General features: G+C 44.8%; 1 protein-coding gene across 4 annotated transcripts; it reads left to right on the top strand.

Moving 5' to 3' along the window:
- Positions 1 to 241: 241 nt before the first annotated feature.
- On the top strand, positions 242 to 20,381 carry LOC139380462 (G protein-coupled receptor 155a). Of its 4 annotated transcripts, none has more exons than XM_071123146.1 (16): positions 242 to 332; positions 6,347 to 6,848; positions 7,298 to 7,697; positions 13,079 to 13,250; positions 14,612 to 14,767; positions 15,510 to 15,593; positions 15,770 to 15,890; positions 16,063 to 16,147; positions 16,268 to 16,358; positions 16,451 to 16,664; positions 16,765 to 16,854; positions 17,127 to 17,257; positions 17,506 to 17,601; positions 17,694 to 17,758; positions 17,845 to 17,982; positions 18,233 to 20,381. In XM_071123146.1, exons 2-16 carry the CDS (start codon positions 6,431 to 6,433, stop codon positions 18,426 to 18,428), a joined length of 2,457 nt encoding a protein of 818 aa, XP_070979247.1. In that variant the 5' UTR covers positions 242 to 332; positions 6,347 to 6,430; the 3' UTR covers positions 18,429 to 20,381. The 4 variants fall into 4 exon arrangements, with proteins under 4 accessions (XP_070979247.1, XP_070979245.1, XP_070979248.1 ...); XM_071123144.1 differs by having other exon boundaries at positions 16,765 to 16,857; positions 18,233 to 20,177; XM_071123147.1 differs by having other exon boundaries at positions 280 to 326; positions 18,233 to 20,186.
- The last annotated feature ends 85 nt before the right edge of the window (positions 20,382 to 20,466 follow it).

The following is a 20,466-nucleotide window of genomic DNA, read 5'->3' as shown; positions in this document are numbered from 1 at the left end:
TATCTGCCTTCCCAATGAAGACTAGTTTGAAAATGCTAAGAGATGTTGTATGATTCTGGACGAGCCACCGTGCTGCCTTGTGGACAACATGACCGAGTGGCGCAGATTACTGTTCTATTTGAAAAGTGCACTCCTCCCTCACCGCTTTTGCCCATTCATGTGACGGCCCAGAGACCGGATGCCCCACGGTTCAGCATAATCGAATCCACCCATTGGTCCCTTCCGCCCCATGTCATTTGATTGGTGAAGTAGTTTGCACTGCAGTCACCGCAAGGAGTGTAGCAACGTGAACTGTCAGACACAGACGGTGTACTTGACATGGAGAGGTATCCGTAAGTTGTCTTGTCTTTTTTTTGTTTTTGTTAGCAACTTGGAGGAGACTAGACAAAATAGCACCCGGTACATTCATTGCCTTTGGCAAGCTAGCATGTCACCTATGTATAAATAGCGCGCATACTATCTGGATAGAGCAAGGTTAATTGGGCTGTCTATAGCTAACGTTAGCTAATTTAGATAATGGGCATTTCCATGTATAACGCCCCATGATTCACGAGCACTAACGGGAAGTTCATTAGAGCACATTACATTTGGTGTCAAATGAAAGCTAAGAGTCTATATATATATATATATATATATTCTATGAAATGTCATTCTGTTACCAAATAGGTAACCGAATGACTGCAACTAAATTGTCTACTATGGGAACTCATAGTAGTCACAACTCCGTTGGGTCACCTTCTACTGTACTGTCATACAGTTATGCTCAGGTCATAACTGTTTTCTTTATCGGTCTGTCGTGTGGTGGTCAACGCAAACGTGTGAAACAAGTCTTAACAGTCTCTCGCTGTCTTCCTCTCGCGCTCTCTTCATTTTTGTCTCTTGTCTGTCTTCTCTCTCCAGTTAATGTCATCTCTCGCAGCTCTTATGGAGACCTACCCATGAGCCCCCTCTATCCATTAGCTGTAACCAGCACTCTCACCCTCTGAGAACTGACGGACACCCCGGGTGTCCATGGACGTTGGAATATAGTTGAAATTTGGTCAATCCAAATCTGAACCAATCATCAATGTCTGTTTCACAAGTTTGGACAGTATAGTGGATACAACCAGAGTAGAATGTAGGTCCGTATGTATATTACAGTAGAGCCCACTACAGTACAGTATAATTTACTGTAATGAACTACTGTGATGTCCGAACTTGTGAAACATAGATGTCTATGCTTGATCCAGACCACCCAAATTTGGTCTTGTTTTGGAGCGGAGCTCATTAGAAGTGGCAGTGTGCGAATCCTTATACTAACATACTTAATAGTATGCAAAACAAATGTTTTATAGTATGCAACATTTTTTAAATAGTACTCAATGCGTCATATAAAGTGAGATTATATGATATAATGTGAGTGCCATTCGTTAATTTTGGTACAGCGTGTCAAATCATCTGATTATCAGCTGTTGTCAAAGACCAGTGAATTCTACTAGATCAAACGTAGAAATGAGTGTGCAGTTTAAGTATGTAGTACGCTTGTATGGGTATTTTGACAGGGCTAGTGTGTAGAAAGGAGGATGTACACTAACGTTCAAAAGTTTGGGGTCACTTACAGACGCCTCACAAGTCCTCAACCGGCAGCGTCATTAAATAGTAGCCACAAAACACCAGTCTCAACGTCAACAGTGAAGAGGTGACTCCGGGATGCTGACCTTCTAGGCAGAGTTCCTCTGTCCAGTGTCTGTGTTCTTTTGCCCATCTTAATCTTTTCATTTTTATTGGCCAGTCTGAGATATGGCGTCTTTGCAACTCTGCCTAGAAGGCCAGCATCCCGGAGTCATCTCTTCATTGTTGACGTTGAGACTGGTGTTTTTCGGGTAATATTTAATGAAGCTGCCATTTCAGGACTTGTGAGGCGTCTGTTTCTCAAACTAGCCACTCTAATGTACTTGTCCTTTTGCTCAGTTGCGCACCGGGGCCACCCACTCTTTCTTGTCTGGTTAGAGCCAGTTTGCGCTGTTCTGTGAAGGAAGTAGTACACAACGTTGTACGAGATCTTCAGTTTCTTGGCAAATTCTCGCATGGAATAGCCTTCATCAGAACAAGAATAGACTGACGAGTTTCAGAAGAAAGTACTTTGTTTCTGGCTGTGCTGAGCCTATAATCAAACCTACAAATGCTGATGCTCCAGATACTCAACTAGTCTAAAGAAGGCCAATTTTATTGCTTCTTTAATCAGAACAACTGTTTTCAGCTGTGCTAACATAATTGCAAAAGGGTTTTCTGATGATAAATTAGCCTTTTAAAATGATCAACTCGGATTATCTAACACAACGTGCCATTGGAACACAGGAGTGATAGTTGCTCATAATGGGCCTCTGTACGCCTATGTAGATGTTCCATTCAAAATCAACCGTTTCCAGCTACAATAGTCATTTACAACAATAACAATGTCTACTCTGTATTTCTGATCAATTTTATGTTATTTTAATGGACTAAAAAAGTTGCTTTTTTTCAAAAACAAGAACATTTCTAAGTGACCCCAAACCTTTGAATGGTAGTGTACACATTTTCGACCTTTGTGTACCTGTTCAGGATACATCGCCATGAAGCGAATTACATTAAACTTTATACATTTCTCTACAGTACAGATCAGAGACCCATGGTGTCATTCTGTTACCATTATTCTGTTACTGGGTGTTTATCCACTTCACTTACTGTAGTTCAATAACCAGACTATATTTTTTAAAACTCAAAGGTGTCATATACGGTAGCTAACACCCCATTCTTTCTGCAGACATATTTCAATCTTAATTCCGAGTACATATTTAACCAAGTCATTGCAAAACGTGGTCACAAAACTGAGGGAGATTTTACCATCGTTCTGTTATGAAACTTTACATTTGTACTGCTCTTCAAGTAAATGTCGTTTTCAAAAATCTGTGGGAGTTGTTAATTAGGCCTAGTCCTCGAGTTGTATGGTTTGTGTAACTTTGCAATCAATGTTTTTTGTTTGGCATACTTTTAAAGTAAAAAATCAGTCTGTTACCATGGAATTGCCCTTATCCCAGGGCATAAAATGAACACCTGCCAAATGCGGTTTGATTTAGGTATTGGTGGGTAAGACGGTCTATTTCACCAGCCACATTGGCGGGTGGTCAATTTTCAGGGCTTTACAGTGAATTACATTTCTGAATAAAAATAGTTAAGGCAAGTTGAGCACATGTGAGTTGCAATTTATTGAAGAAAAATGCTGCGGTAGCTGTTTTCAAAGTATGTCTTCTGTTTTGATTGAGAGATGCTAATCGCACAAAGAAATACAAATTCTATATCCCACATCACGCACCAACACTGCCTGGCAGGAGAGCTGTACGCTCTGAGTGAAGTGCTGATAGATTCATTTTTGGAGGCGCTGCGCAGAGGCATAAAAGTTGTTGGTGTAACTTAGTCTAAAGTCTACAAAGTGAGACTTTGTACTCGCTTCTTGGCTATTTATATTGTTTTGTTCACAAGCTCAGTTATTTTTCCATGTTAGTTTGAGTGTGCTGATAGTGAAGAGATGCCCAAATCTCACACGCTGACACATTATACTAATTCATTAACCCTGTTACCTTGGTAACCTCTTGTCATTAAAGGGGCAGCTGAACATTTTGTATCTGATATTTTGGTTAAAAGACTCTGTAATGTAATTACATTTAGAAACATACCACATTATTTCTTACTACGTAATAATATATTTCTTGCTTTTAGAAACATTACAGGGCATGGTCATCCATTTTGTTTTAATGTAATTATGGCAAGAGAGCGAGAGAATACTTAAGTTCACACAGGACACCAGATAAGACAGGAGAATCTCACCAGATAGGACAGACTGACCCTAGCCCCCCGGCAAATAGATTATTGCAGCATAGATACTGGAGGCTGAGAGGGTCAGGGGACACTGGCCCTATCTGACGATATCCCCGGACAGGGCCAACCAGGCAGGATATAACCCCACCCACTTCGCCAAGGCACAGACCCCACACCACTATATCAATAGACCACCAACTTACTACCCTGAAACAAGGCTGAGTATAGCCTACGAAGATCTCCTCCACCGCACAAGCCCGAGGGGGCGCAAAACCGGACAGAAGATCACATCAGTAGCTCAACTCACTCAAGTCGAGTATAGCGGGGAAAAAGCCTGTTACAACGTGACACAACCCTCCTAGGGGCGGCATGGGAGAGCACTAGTAAGCTAGTGACTCAGCCCCCGTAATAGGCTTAGAGGCAGAGAATCCCAGTGGCGAGAGGGGAGCCAGCCAGGCAGAGACGGCAAGGGCGGTTCATCACTCCAGTGCCTTACCGTTCACCTTCGCCAACCCAGGGCCAGACTACACTCAATCATAGGACCTACTCAGTAAAGACTTAAACGCAGACTCTCTTGACCTTTCTCACATGGATAGGTAGACCATTCCATGAAAATTGAGCTCTATAGGAGAAAGCCCTGCCTTCAGCTGTTTGCCTAGAAATTCTAGGGACAATAAGGGGGCCTGCATCTTGTGACCATAGCGTGCGGGTAGGGACACTAAGTATGTGGACACCTCTTCAAATTGGTGGATTCGGCTATTTCAGCTACACCCGTTGCTGACCGGTGAATAAAATCGAGCACACAGCCATGCATTCTCCATAAACAAACTTTGGCAGTAGAATGGCTCGTACTAAAGAGCTCAGTGGCTTGCAACGTGGCACCGTCATAGGTACACCTTGCCAATACACCTTGCCAATAAGTCAGTTCATCAAATTTCTACCCATCTAGAGCTGCCCCGGTCAACTGTTAGTGGCGTCACTGTGAAGTGGAAACGACAAGGAGCAACAACGGCTCAGACGTGAAGTGGTGGGCCACACAAGCTCACAGAACGGGACTGCCGAGTGAGGAAGCGCATGGCGCGTAAACATAATCTGTCCTCAGTTCCAACGCTCACCACCGACTTCTAAACTGCCTCTGGAAGCAATGTCAGCACAATAACTGTTCGATGGGAGCTTCATGAAATGTGTTTCCATGGCCGAGCAGCCGCACACAAGCCTAAGGTTACCAAGTGCAATGCCAAGCATCAGCTGGAGTGGTGTAGAGGTCACTCCCATGCACAAAGCGAGGTCCGATCAATGTGGAAGGACTTGACTGGCCTGCACAGAGCCCTGACCTCAACCCCATCGAACACCTTTGGGATGAGTTGGAACACTGTCTGCAAGCCGGGCCTAATTGCCCAACAACAATGACGGGTAGGCCGTCATTGTAAATAAGAATTTGTTCTTAACTGACTTCCCTAGTTAAATAAATGTTCAATAAAATAAATAATAAAACCTCGCTAATGCTCATTGCTGCGGGGACTTGCTTCCATTCAGCCATCTTCCAACATCTCGTGGAAAGCCTTCCCAGGCTGTTATAGCAGCAAAGGGGGGACCAACTCCATATTAATGCCCATGACTTTGGAATGAGATGTTCGAGCAGGTGTCCACATACACTATGTGACCAAAAAGTATGTTCAGCAGGATCAAATTGGAGACATTGGTAGGAGCAAGTCCAGTAAAACCTTGGAATCAGCCCTAGCCTTAACAGGAAGCCAGTGTAGAGGCTATAGCGCTGGAGTAATATGGTCTAGTTATTTGGTTCTAGTGCTAAACACGGCTGCTACAATTGACTAACTGAAGTGTATTTAGTGCTGTAGCCGGAAAGTAGAGCATTGCAGTAGTCTAATCTAGAAGTGACACAAGCATGGATTCGTTTTTCGGTGTAATTTTTGGACAAAATTTCAAATGTTTTAATGTTACGAAGTTGAAGAAATGCTGCCCTTGAAATATTCTTTATATGTTCGTCAAAAGAGATCAGGGTCCAGAGTGAAGTCAGGGGTCCTTCACAGTTTTTATTTGAGATGACTTTACAACCATCAAGATTAATTGTCTGATCAAACAGCAGATCTCTTTTTGTTTTTTGGGACCTAAAGCTTACACTGTCAAAGGTTGCATTAGGCTACAAAGTACCTACTAGCTAACTGATAGACTGTGGGTTGCATTTGGTGTGTGTTTTACCAGTTACCCATCTAACTTCTACCTAGTATTTACACGGTAGTTACATATGTTGTCAAAGTCATTGGTACCACATTTTCTGGTTGTTGTCAGTGGATAAATCTATCTAGCTATCTAGCTATCTTAGTGTTCAGTTTTGAGGAACATGCGTGTGAAAAAAATACTAAATTGTTTTACTTCTGCAGACTTTTTTTGTTTTCAGAAATGTTTCAATGGTGTAAGACCTTGTCATTACTGCTGTTTTTAGGGACTCTAAATTGAAATTGTAGTAGTTGACTGACCTTTCTGTTTTCAGTGACTGGTAGTGACACCAGCAACCCCCATCAGCGTGGCCAGCCATGAGAGCTGCTATCTGAGGACTTACGCCACCACCGCCACTATGAAGGTCCCTGCCAACCTCAATATTTCCTATGGGGACATGGATCCCCCTGACACCCCTTCCACCATGTCCATTGACAAGCTCTTCCCAGCACTCCTGGAGTGCTTTGGGATCATCTTGTGTGGCTACATTGCTGGTCGAGCAAACATCATCACATCCACACAGGCCAAAGGATTGGGGAACTTTGTGTCCAAGTTTGCCCTCCCAGCATTGCTCTTTAAGAACATGGTACTGTTGGACTTTGGCAATGTCATCTGGCCATTTTTGTGGAGTATTCTCATCGCCAAAGTGTCTGTGTTTTTCATTGTGTGTGTGATTACACTACTGGTTGCCAGTCCCGACACTCGCTTCAGCAAAGCTGGTCTGTTCTCAATCTTTGCTACTCAAAGCAATGACTTTGCTTTGGGATATCCTATTGGTGAGTGTTGTGTTCTTCTTTCCATCCTTTCAGTTTCACTCCACTCGATGAAGGAAAAAGGAAACCACACACTGCTCTTGATAGTATCACTGATCTTTAATAAGCTTATCGGTCATTTTATTAAAGATCAGTGTTACTATCGAGAGCAGTGTGCGGTCTCCTTTTTCTATCATCTTGTTCCTCTGTTACCATGCACCTGCAGAAAAGATTGCTCAGATGTGCCTTTTTGAATTTTGAGTTTCGCTTCACTTAAAATTTGAGAGCCTCCTCCTGGCAGAACCTCAGAACAAAGGAAGTTGATGTCTCGAATGTCTTTTATACTTTAAATCTTATTTGGTTGGTTTGTGACACAGATTTTGATTCACTCTGCTCTCCTCCCTAAAATATACCTTCCTAAACTGTACCTTTTGTAAATTATTTTTTTTAAATATATTTTTTATTTTTTACAGTTGAGGCCTTGTATAAGAACACCCACCCGGAGTACCTACAGTACATCTACCTGGTGGCCCCAGTGTCTCTCATGCTTCTCAACCCAATTGGCTTTGCCTTCTGTGAGATCCAGAAGTGGAGGGACCAGAGAGACCGGCAGCAGAACAAACTCCACATAGTGGGTGTGGTCATCCTTCAAGTTCTGAAGAACCCCATCGTCTTCATGGTTGTTATTGGCATCATCTTCCACTTCATCCTGGCCCAGAAGATCCCTGCTTTCATGGAGCAGTTTGTGGACGGCCTGGCCAACTCTTTTGGAGGAGCGGCCCTGTTCTACTTGGGCCTCTCCATGGTGGGCCAGTTGGGAAAGCTCACCAGGTCTACTGTTGTAGCCCTGATCCTGCTCATCACTGCAAAACTGTGAGTGTTTTGGGGTGGATTTAGGAGGGATTGTTTGAGAATGTTAGGGTAGATTATTACACGTGTACAGTATAATGGCCTTTAAAATATATATATATATATATACAGTGCCTTGCGAAAGTATTCGGCCCCCTTGAACTTTGCGACCTTTTGCCACATTTCAGGCTTCAAACATAAAGATATAAAACTGTATTTTTTTGTGAAGAATCAACAACAAGTGGGACACAATCATGAAGTGGAACAACATTTATTTGATATTTCAAACTTTTTTAACAAATCAAAAACTGAAAAATTGGGCGTGCAAAATTATTCAGCCCCTTTACTTTCAGTGCAGCAAACTCTCTCCAGAAGTTCAGTGAGGATCTCTGAATGATCCAATGTTGACCTAAATGACTAATGATGATAAATACAAACCACCTGTGTGTAATCAAGTCTCCGTATGAATGCACCTGCACTGTGATAGTCTCAGAGGTCCATTAAAAGCGCAGAGAGCATCATGAAGAACAAGGAACACACCAGGCAGGTCCGAGATACTGTTGTGAAGAAGTTTAAAGCCGGATTTGGATACAAACAGATTTCCCAAGCTTTAAACATCCCAAGGAGCACTGTGCAAGCGATAATATTGAAATGGAAGGAGTATCAGACCACTGCAAATCTACCAAGACCTGGCCGTCCCTCTAAACTTTCAGCTCATACAAGGAGAAGACTGATCAGAGATGCAGCCAAGAGGCCCATGATCACTCTGGATGAACTGCAGAGATCTACAGCTGAGGTGGGAGACTCTGTCCATAGGACAACAATCAGTCGTATATTGCACAAATCTGGCCTTTATGGAAGAGTGGCAAGAAGAAAGCCATTTCTTAAAGATATCCATAAAAAGTGTTGTTTAAAGTTTGCCACAAGCCACCTGGGAGACACACCAAACATGTGGAAGAAGGTGCTCTGGTCAGATGAAACCAAAATTGAACTTTTTGGCAACAATGCAAAACGTTATGTTTGGCGTAAAAGCAACACAGCTGAACACACCATCCCCACTGTCAAACATGGTGGTGGCAGCATCATGGTTTGGGCCTGCTTTTCTTCAGCAGGGACAGGGAAGATGGTTAAAATTGATGGGAAGATGTATGGAGCCAAATACAGGACCGTTCTGGAAGAAAACCTGATGGAGTCTGCAAAAGACCTGAGACTGGGACGGAGATTTGTCTTCCAACTGTCACGTTCTGACCATCGTTCGTGTGTGTTTTTCTTGTTTTAGTGTTGGTCAGGACGTGAACTGGGTGGGCATTTTATGTTGGATGTCTTGTTTGTCTATTTCTATGTCTGGCCTGATATGGTTCTCAATCAGAGGCAGGTGTTAGTCATTGTCTCTGATTGGGAACCATATTTAGGTAGCCTGGGTTTCACTGTGTGTTTGTGGGTGATTGTCCTTAGTGTTAGTTTGCACCAGTTTAGGCTGTTTCGGTTTTCATTACGTTTATTATTTTGCACTGTTTGTATTTAGATTCGTGTTGCTATAGTCACAATAAACATGGATCGCAATCTACACGCCGCATTTTGGTCCGACTCTCCTTCTCATCAAGAAAACCGTTACAGAATCACCCACCACAAAAGGACCAAGCAGCGTGTCAACAGGCAGGAGCAGCGCGAGGAGATGCGCAATAAGGATTTCTGGACATGGGAGGAAATCCTTGACGGGAGAGGACCCTGGGCTAAACCAGGGGAGTGTAGCCGCCTAAAGGTGCAGCAGGAGAAGAGGCAACAGGAGCAGCCCAAAGAGGAGGTATGGACATGGGAGGACGAATTAGAAGGAAGAGGACCCTGGGCTCAGCCAGGAGAATATCGCCGCCCCAAAGAAGAACTGGAGGCGGCGAAAGCTGAGAGGCGCAGATATGAGGAGGCAGCACGACGTAGCGGATGGAAGCCTGAGAGGCAGCCCCAAAAATGTCTTGGGGGGGGGGGCTAACAGGGAGTATGGCTACACCAGGTAGGAGACCTGGGCAGACTCCCTGTGCTTACCGGGGGGCTAGAGAGACCGGACAGGCACCGTGTTATGCAGTGGTGCGCACGGTGTCTCCAGTGCGGGTGCATAACCTGGTGCGGTATATTCCAGCTCCGCGTGTCGGCCGGGCTAGATTGAGCGTCGAGCCTAATGCCATGAAGCCGGCTCTACGCATCTGGTCCCCAGTGCGTCTCCTTGGGCCGGCTTACATGGCACCAGCCTTGCGCTCGGTGTCTCCGGTTCGCCTGCATAGCCCAGTGCGGGCTATTCCACCTCGCCGCACTGGCAGGGCGACCGTGAGTATTCAACCAGGTAAGGTTGGGCAGGCTCGGTGCTCAAGAGCTCCAGTGCGCCTGCACGGTCCGGTTTTTCCAGTACCACCTCCACACCCCAGCCCTCCGGTAGCAGCTCCCCGCACCAGGCTTCCTGTGCGTGTCCTCGGCCCAGTACCACCAGTGCCAGCACCACGCATCAGGCCTACAGTGCGCCTCGCCTGTCCAGCGCTGCCAGAGCCTTCCTCCTCTCCAGCACTGTCGGAGTCTCCCGCCTGTTTAGCGCTGTTAGAGCCTTCCTTCTCTACAGCGCTGCCGGAGTCTCCCGCCTGTTCAGAACTGCCAGTCTGCATAGAGCTGCCAGTCTGCAAGGAGCTGCCAGTCTGCATAGTGCTGCCAGTCTGCAAGGAGCTGCCAGTCTGCAAGGAGCTGCCAGTCTGCAAGGAGCTGCCAGTCTGCAAGGAGCTGCCAGTCTGCATAGAGCTGCCAGTCTGCAAGGAGCTGCCAGTCTGCAAGGAGCCGCCAGAGCTGCCTTTCTGCAGGATGCCGCCAAAGCTGCCAGTCTGCAAGGAGCCGCCAGAGCTGCCAGTCTGCAAGGAGCCGCCAGAGCTGCCAGTTAGCATGGAGCAGCCAGGGCCGCCAGTCAGTATGGAGCAGCCAGGGCCGCCAGTCAGCATGGAGCAGCCAGGGCCGCCAGTCAGCATGGAGCAGCCAGGGCCGCCAGTCAGCATGGAGCAGCCAGTCAGCATGGAGCAGCCAGAGCAGCCAGTCAGCATGGAGCAGCCAGAGCAGCCAGTCAGCATGGAGCAGCCAGAGCTGCCAGTCAGCATGGAGCAGCCAGAGCTGCCAGTCAGCATGGAGCAGCCAGTCAGCATGGAGCAGCCAGAGCTGCCAGTCATCATGGAGCAGCCAGTCAGCATGGAGCAGCCAGAGCAGCCAGTCGACCAGACTCTTCCAGATCTGCCAGTCGACCAGACTCTTCCAGATCTGCCAGTCGACCAGACTCTTCCAGATCTGCCAGTCGACCAGACTCTTCCAGATCTGCCAGTCGACCAGACTCTTCCAGATCTGCCAGTCGACCAGAATCTTCCAGATCTGCCAGTCGACCAGACTCTTCCAGATCTGCCAGTCGACCAGACTCTTCCAGATCTGCCAGTCGACCAGACTCTTCCAGATCTGCCAGTCGACCAGACTCTTCCAGATCTGCCAGTCGACCAGACTCTTCCAGATCCGCCAGTCGACCAGACTCTTCCAGATCCGCCAGTCGACCAGACTCTTCCAGATCCGCCAGTCGACCAGACTCTTCCAGATCCGCCAGTCGACCAGACTCTTCCGGATCCGCCAGTCAGCCAGGATCTTCCAGAACCGCCAGTCAGCCAGGATCTTCCAGAACCGCCAGCCAGCCAGGATCTGCCGGATCCAACCACCTGCCTGAGCTTCCTCTCAGTGCTGAGCTTCCTCTCAGTGCTGAGCTTCCTCTCAGTGCTGAGCTACCCATCAGTCCCGAGCTACCTCTGTCCCGAGCTGCCCCTCTTTCCCGAGCGGTCTTTAATGAGGGTAACCTATCTAGGGACGCTAAGGAGGTGGACTAAAACTGTTATGGAGTGGGGTCCACGTCCAGCGCCAGAGCCGCCACCGCGGACAGATGCCCACCCACACCCTCCCCCATAGGTTTAAGTTGTGTGTCCGGAGTCCGCACCTTGGAGGGGGGGTACTGTCACGTTCTGACCATCGTTCGTGTGTGTTTTCCTTGTTTTAGTGTTGGTCAGGACGTGAACTGGGTGGGCATTTTATGTTGGATGTCTTGTTTGTCTATTTCTATGTCTGGCCTGATATGGTTCTCAATCAGAGGCAGGTGTTAGTCATTGTCTCTGATTGGGAACCATATTTAGGTAGCCTGGGTTTCACTGTGTGTTTGTGGGTGATTGTCCTTAGTGTTAGTTTGCACCAGTTTAGGCTGTTTCGGTTTTCATTACGTTTATTATTTTGCACTGTTTGTATTTAGATTCGTGTTGCTATAGTCACAATAAACATGGATCGCAATCTACACGCCGCATTTTGGTCCGACTCTCCTTCTCATCAAGAAAACCGTTACACCAACAAGACAATGATCCAAAACATAAAGCAAAATCTACAATGGAATGGTTCAAAAATAAACATATCCAGGTGTTAGAATGGCCAAGTCAAAGTCCAGACCTGAATCCAATCGAGAATCTGTGGAAAGAACTGAAAACTGCTGTTCACAAATGCTCTCCATCCAACCACACTGAGCTCGAGCTGTTTTGCAAGGAGGAATGGGAAAAAATGTCAGTCTCTCGATGTGCAAAACTGATAGAGACATACCCCAAGCGACTTACAGCTGTAATCGCAGCAAAAGGTGGCGCTACAAAGTATTAACTTAAGGGGGCTGAATAATTTTGCACGCCCAATTTTTCAGTTTTTGATTTGTTAAAAAAAATTGAAATATCCAATAAATGTCGTTCCACTTCATGATTGTGTCCCACTTGTTGTTGATTCTTCACAAAAAAATACAGTTTTATATCTTTATGTTTGAAGCCTGAAATGTGGCAAAAGGTCGCAAAGTTCAAGGGGGCCGAATACTTTCGCAAGGCACTGTGTATATATATATATATTTTTTTTTTACTGACTTAAACTGTGATATAATTTCATATTCATATAAGCCTGCAGTTCATATATGTTCATCCTGTTCTTAAAGCGTTAGTTGTAATTATACAGTGTCAGGACCTAAGACCACACCTGCTTGTTATTACATTTTTGTGTTGGTGTAATGTCATGCAGGTCTGGGCCTGTCAGAGAGCTGTCAACATGTTATTGACTCAGAACTAACCCTAGATCCATATAGGTCTGTCACACACACAAGGGAACCGTAGGCTCATGACTACCATTGTATTACCAACATTCTTCAATGCTGGCACCCACCCACATTTCAGTGTTTTGACCTGCAGAACATTATTGTCAAGGGTTAGGAGAAGAAATAGTCTCTTTCTTCTCGCCTGATGATTCATTGTGAAGGAATCCAGTGTTTCTCTTGTAAACCTTTAGTAACTTTAAATAACATGTTTTTTTGTGGGTTTTTTTTCCTTCTGGAGGTTGGTGATGCCGTTGATCTGTCGAGAAATGGTGGAGCTACTGTATGCCGACCACACCAACTCTGGTCTCAACCAATCCAGTCTCTCCAACTATGCCTTCCTCTATGGAGTCTTCCCTACCGCTCCCAGTGTGGCCATCTATGCTGCTCACTATAACATGGAGCTACAAGTTGTAAGTCATCAACCCTCTCCTGTATGGATAGAAATTAGGGATGCACCGATATGACATTTTTTACCGATATCCGATATTCCCCCCCCAAAACAAACGATACCGATATTTATTTTTAATATTTGTGGCCTTTTAAACATTCTAGTACAGTTAAATAATTTAAACACACACACTGACCAACAAGTTATTTTGTTGGCATTTATGTCCCCATTACCAGTAAAACATAATCAAAACATATTTCTTTCACTTACTGGCTGTGCTGTTTCGTTGTTTATTTGTTCAGTCTCAACCAGGATTTCATCATACATGTCAAGCAGTGAAGTTCCAGCTCTGTCTGTCCGTGGCGCCTCTTCCTCCGTGCGCACTGTCACTGTGTCCGTTTCTATCTTGTCCAGCTGTGTCTGTAACATTTCACATTAAACCCTGTTTCTTGTCTGCATCGAAGTAGCGGTCCTTATACCTAGAGGCTCAGAGAGAATGCCACCAAATCGCTTGTTCACAGCCTCTAGTAGAGTACTTTTCCAAGTTAACCCGACGGTCTGTGTCGGCAGTTTTGTTGAGAAGGCATTTCAATGCCACGACAGAGGGTATCACGTCTGCTGCAGATACAGTTGATGAGCTTATTTCTCCAGTCAGTTGTTCAAATGGAGCCAGGAGTGTTCAGGTTTCAAACATGTTCTCAAGTGCCATTTGAAATGGCAGCAGCCGTATGAGAACAAGCACATTCTTGAACATGCAACACGGCTTTCCTGAGTACGGAATCCTCGTCGACCCACTGTGCTGTCAGACTCTATGCTTATGGGGCTGACATAGCAAGTAGCTACAATACTGTGTAACTCTGGTAGGGCAACATTTGAAAAATAGCGCCTACTTGGTAGTGTTTACCGGTGCTCGACCAGTTGGCAAAAGCCAACATCATCTACGACAGAGATCCGTTAATTGTCAAGGGCAATGAATTACATTATCTTGGCATTTAATGGATTTCGCCTTTTGAGTTGTCGCGCTGAAATATTCTTACCCTTTCAAATAACTGCTCGACTTGTTGACTGCTCGATCCACACAGCAGACATTGTGGGCTAGGTTAGGAATGCTGTGTGGCACATGTAGCTCTATATTCCTTGTGGCGTCATTACGTAATCTACCTACGTTATAGAGGTACAGCATGAATGTCAGCTTTGACATCATTTTTACACATCGGGCCAATGTTGTCATTTTTCGCTAATATCGTCCGTTTCTGATATGCTTACCGATTTAAAAAAATATATATATATATATTATTTTTATTATTATTTTATGTCGTGCATCCCTAATAGAAATGTATGCCATAGGAAGACATTGACAGTGTCATAATTGTTTTCTAACAGGTTACCTCGGGGATGGTACTAAGCACATTCCTCTCAGCTCCCATAATGTATGTTTCTGCTTGGTTGCTGACAATACCATGGATGGACCCTAAGCCATTGATGGATTCACTGCAGAATGTCAGCTTTAATGTCAGCATCATCAGCTTAGTTACACTGGTGAGTTGTTGACTGCCTCCCCACCATTATGAATGATCATTAACTGTAGTCTTTATCTCCTGACTGGCTTTGTGCTGGTTAGCCTATTCTATTTCAGACAGGGTGGTCGGATTTCAGGAAATTATAAGCCCCAAGCACAGTGCTGTGTTGATTTGTACTAAAGTGTCTTTGTACCTAATGCCATTTATATTGTGGAATTTGGGGACAGTAGTATTAGGTGATACTGTTTAGGCTGGGCTACATCAACTCTGTATTGACAAAGGGATACAATGATATGGAAAAGCGCAGGAAGTCTATGAAGGGCAGGGATGGGGATGTGACTTGAAACCAAGCAGTTCAAAGTCATCAGCAGGATGTCTCTGTCTGGTGCCAATGATATGATACGTGAGACTTACTTCCTCCTATCATGTGACCTCAGTTTCACTTCTGTAACGAACCGGGAACACATTGCTAGTAAAAATCTGATGGTGTAAAAAGGACTTTATAAATACATTTGATTTGGGATTGTTTATTTTCTGTTCCTGTTCCCATTCGACTGGCCATTTAATTTTTTTTTCTAGACTGGCGTCAATCTTTTTTATATACTGTGATATAATTGCACTGATTTGCTCTAGAATGCTTGTGGTGTTGTGATATGGGTTTATGAAATTGCAATTCCGGTTTACATGAAGACGTATGGTATCGTTTTCTGTATGGTTTGTGTAGACGAGCATATCTAGTTTTTGAGGTCTTTTTGTTACAGGTTTGGACCGTAACCGTCATGTTCCTGAGTAAGAAGTTCAAGAGACTACCTCACATGTTCACCCTCAACCTGTTCCTGGCACAGGCAAGGCTTTTGAACATCTGTTACTTTTCACAAAAACATTCTTCAACTGACATATTGTATGTCCAAGGAATAATGTCATATTGTCCATAGTAGAAAGTTGTAAGTGCAATATCACTGTGTAAAAGTTGTCATTGATTGTTGCTTTCTATTTGACGTGTGCCTCTCCGTGCGTCCAGATTCTGGCTTGTGTCGGCATGATCCTGTGGAACTTTGTCGTGCGCCAAGACAGCTTCATTGGACACGTGTTGACGTTCACACTGTTGTACGGCTCACTGTACAGTACTTACGTGTGGCCAGGTATGTCCGTCACCCGCACGACCATCGACTTTATACCACCACCATTCTCTCCTACAGTATGCTGTTGTGTTGCATGTTTGACCTGCTGTGATTCGAAAGGAAAAGGGTGAACGGTGCGGCGTCTGGCGACGATGATGATCTCGAGCTAGAGTGCGCGTTGTGGTGTTTTCAGGTCTGATAGCGATTTCCCTTGTGCTGATGAAGAGGGGTGGTGAGCTGAAGGTTGCGCCAGGCTTCCTGGTGATTGCAGGCTGGGGGTGAGTCATGATTTTATTTATTTTTTCCCCCACTGAAGTAATGAAATAGCTGGAAACCAAGGGACCTTTTTTGTTTGTTGAATCTGCTGCTCAAACATGGTCCTTATCTGATGCCAACAGAGTCCCAGGCCTTGTGGCAGCAGTGCTCCTCATAACTGGGAAGAGGATGCCTGACACTATCGACTCGGCGTTCTTCTACGGGACACCCCAGGTGAGACGGACTGGGGAAAGTAGACATTCAGAATCGCCTCTCGTAGAACATGACTTCATCATCCTGACCTTCCGTCTTTTTGACTTCCGCAGAACATCTGCACCTCAGTTGTGCTTGCCTTCAGCATAGTGCTGAGTGGGGGCTCATTGATGGGCCTCAGTCGAGGCACATGGGATTCGAAGTACCAGGTCCTGGAGAGAGACTCTCTGTTGGGCACTACTGAGGATCTGAGGCCCCAGAGTTGCCCCGATACCCAAACTATCCCAGATATGTTGGAGCCAGGCAGAGCCGGAAGCATCAACCAAGGTATACTTGCGTTAGCAGGATTTATGACATGTATATTACAGTAGACTTGTTAATGAAGTGTGTGATGCTGATCAAATGTATCCTCTGTGTGTGTTGTCAGAGTGCCATATGTGTGACTGTGCTCCGTCCCAGCCCATGCCTGATATGATTGTCAGCACAAACAAAAATGACGCGCTTCTCATCGAGCCAGGTAGTGATTTTTAAGAAACCTCCTAACCTACATCCCTCTAGTCTTCATTTGAATTTGTTGTGTCAGATACTTCCTCTTCCTGTAGACAAATGATATCGTTAAACCAAGGGCAAGGAGTTTCCCTGGTCAGGACGGGTGGTCAGACCAGGAAATACTCCTTGCCCCAGTTATCCCCACACAAATGTCACGCTTAGTTTAGTTAAGTGATTCATTTGAAACCATGTCATTACCCCATGGGTCACCAGCCATGTCTGCTCTGTGGCCTTCCTCAGGTCAGTGTGGGACTGGCTGTGAGTCCACGGGCTGTCTACTAGCCCAGGAGGAGCAGCAGAGGCAGCTAGCAGACAGACAGGTGGCCCGCCACGTGCTCCTATGCCTGCTACTGACCGTCAGCCTATTAGCTGTGAGTGACTCAGCATCACACAAAGCTCCCTCAGGATAAGATGCAACCTAATTGGTTGGGATGTTGCTCAAGGGTCAGTTAATGTAGTGATGAAATGTTGTGCTCGAGTTATTATGCCATTACCTCACAGCTAGGCCTACCTTATGCAACACAGCCTGTTGATTTAGTTTTACCCCTGTCCTGCCCTTCAGTTTTTGGGCTAGTATGATGATCCCCGTTTGACTGCATGTCTCTCTCCACGCTTTTAGAACCTGTCCAGCTGCCTGTGGTGGCTGTTTAATCGCGTTCCTGGGAGACTCTACTTAGAGCTGCAGTTCTTCTGTGCTGTGGTCAACTATGGACAGGTACAATAGGCCTGGCCTAGACATAATGGAATTAACAACTGCTCTATTCATTTTAATGGTGGTGTTTACATATCTGTGTTTTCTGTCCTCAGGGCTTCATCTCATTTGGGATTTTTGGTCTGGACAAACATCTGATAATACTGCCATTTAAAAAGAGGTAAGTGGTTCCCTGACTTGCATTTCATAGGATCTAGTAGTAAGCTGTGTGTTGAATAAGACGCCTTGACATGTATTTTTGTGCAGGATGTCCAGTCTGTGGCATAGTATGAAGCCAGAGGAGCAGCCTCAACTGGTTGTGTCTGACGACATCATGATGACCTGCACTCAATTCACCAAATACCACAAAGAGCAGTGTGTCCGGGACATTGTCCAGAAGAAGAGGTCAGGGTCCACTTTGCTTATGATTTGACCATCTGGCATAGTTTTTGTATACCCATTGATCATCCCTAATATAAATTATTTTGTTTCATGGCTTTTGGTCCATGGGTTGTGTTCTCTCTTGCTTTTGTCTGTGCGCCATCTTCCTCCTCCTGTCTATCTGCTCCCTCCTCTTTCTGTCGTTCCTATTGGCCCTGGTAGCTGTGGGGAATGCCTAACTGGCCTGTTGGTGAATCTGTCCTCCGACACACAGGTGTGGGGAGAGGATGGTGGCGGACACTTTTCTTGGCAGTGAGCTGGTGGAGTGGCTGTTGCAGGTGGGTCTGTCACAGGACCGAGGAGAGGCGCTGCTCTACGGTGGCCGACTGCAGCAGGGTGGGGTTCTCCAGCACATCACCCAGGAGTACGGCTTCCAAGATGACGAGCTGCACTACCGCTTCACAGCGTAAGGTGGGCCCTGGGCAGGCCCCGTCTCAAGGGCTCTCCTGAGGCACAGGATGACAGAGGTCGGCTACCTACCTACCAAACCTGAAACCAGGTCTCTACCTACCTAGCAGTAATAACCAATAGAGGTGAATTGAAGAGTGCTGCTTTTTGAAATACTCATACTGTTTTGCACATGGGAAATATGCAGTCATAACAAGCATTGAGCACTTGTTTGTTTTTTTTTCTTTTGAATTGTCCGTTGTAATATGTTTGTGTGGTACCGTATGCATAACGAGATTTAAGTTTGCCAAGGAGGCAGATCTAATAATGAATAATCTTGCAAAATTATGTTTGTCAAATATCTTGCATTATCATCTCAAGTTGTACAGACTAGCTTGTATACCATGAGGCTGATTGAACATGTTGTACAGACTAGCTTGTATACCATGAGGCTGATTGAACATGTTGTACAGACTAGCTTGTATACCATGAGGCTGATTGAACATGTTGTACAGACTAGCTTGTATACCATGAGGCTGATTGAACATGTTGTACAGACTAGCTTGTATACCATGAGGCTGATTGAACATGTTGTACAGACTAGCTTGTATACCATGAGGCTGATTGAACATGTTGTACAGACTAGCTTGTATACCATGAGGCTGATTGAACATGTTGTACAGACTAGCTTGTATACCATGAGGCTGATTGAACATGTTGTACAGACTAGCTTGTATACCATGAGGCTGATTGAACATGTTGTACAGACTAGCTTGTATACCATGAGGCTGATTGAACATGTTGTACAGACTAGCTTGTATACCATGAGGCTGATTGAACATGTTGTACAGACTAGCTTGTATACCATGAGGCTGATTGAACATGTTGTACAGACTAGCTTGTATACCATGAGGCTGATTGAACATGTTGTACAGACTAGCTTGTATACCATGAGGCTGATTGAACATGTTGTACAGACTAGCTTGTATACCATGAGGCTGATTGAACATGTTGTACAGACTAGCTTGTATACCATGAGGCTGATTGAACGTGTTGTACAGACTAGCTTGTATACCATGAGGCTGATTGAACATGTTGTACAGACTAGCTTGTATACCATGAGGCTGATTGAACATGTTTTTTTATTTAGTTCGAATGACAAGAATGGTATTTGTCAATGTGACTTCAGGTATTAAAAATAGAATCATGTAATGTTGCTGTGTATTCTAAATATCCTTAATTTGGCCATTGTTTAGAACTTGAAAATAGGATACGGCAGCTAGATATATTTTGAATCATGTAGATAGAACGGTGTCAAATGTTTATGGATGCAGACTTGTCTGCTGAGGCAGAATTGTGGTTTTGGTTTTGACTTAATGACTTTAATGATTGTTGGCCAGGAAATATACATTTCTGATCAGCTATCTTTTGGGATTTCTAAATACACAATTACATTTCAGTTTGTTGGGAGAAAAGGAGTACAATACCAAATGTGCCAGATTAAATGTCATCTGTATTATGTTATTTTGGAGCGATGTTACTTTGTCCTTTTAATGGGGTTGTGCTTATTACTGTTGCTAATAAGGTCATTAAGCCATGTATTCACCTTGTTTGGCATTATGAATGTTTGAATGATGGTTTGTCAATGTATTTTATTTTTCCCATGTCACTTGACTGAGAATATACGAAGTCATGTACTTTGAAGCCAACTAATGCTGCATGTTCCTCCGATTCCCAGCCTGTTCTGAAAGAAAAAATATATATATATTGCACCTCTGGTTTACGCAATTCCTTTTATACTGGTTTAAAACAGAACTGGTGGATACATGTTGTGGTAACGTTTGGCTCTATCTTTAGGCCTTTTCAGGGGGTTTCCAGATGCCTGACGGCAGTGGTGTTAATATCGTGAATTTGTCCTGTTCTTTTACTTTAAATAAGCCGATGTTAATCACTCAGTAAACAGCTCAAAGGTCAAACTAAAAGCAACTCTCTCCTCAACCGCTCTAGTGTTACTGTTTGGTTGAATATAACTTGTTTTAAAATATAAAACAAGGATTTTAA

Source organism: Oncorhynchus clarkii, chromosome 22 (genome assembly GCF_045791955.1).
Source record: "Oncorhynchus clarkii lewisi isolate Uvic-CL-2024 chromosome 22, UVic_Ocla_1.0, whole genome shotgun sequence".
NCBI classification, from domain to species: Eukaryota; Metazoa; Chordata; class Actinopteri; order Salmoniformes; family Salmonidae; genus Oncorhynchus; species Oncorhynchus clarkii.
The sequence above is the reverse complement of the archived record's forward strand: the minus strand, read 5'-3'. Positions and strand labels throughout refer to the sequence as shown.

What these genes read in the sequence shown, in the direction of transcription:
- LOC139380462 (XM_071123144.1), top strand. Translation starts at nt 6,431, where the DNA reads ATGAAGGTCCCTGCCAACCTCAATATTTCCTATGGGGACATGGATCCC. An exon ending in TCTTCTACGGGACACCCCAG is followed by an intron (nt 16,359 to 16,450) that starts GTGAGACGGACT and finishes TGACTTCCGCAG; the next exon opens with AACATCTGCACCTCAGTTGT. An exon ending in GCTTCTCATCGAGCCAGGTA is followed by an intron (nt 16,858 to 17,126) that starts GTGATTTTTAAG and finishes GGCCTTCCTCAG; the next exon opens with GTCAGTGTGGGACTGGCTGT.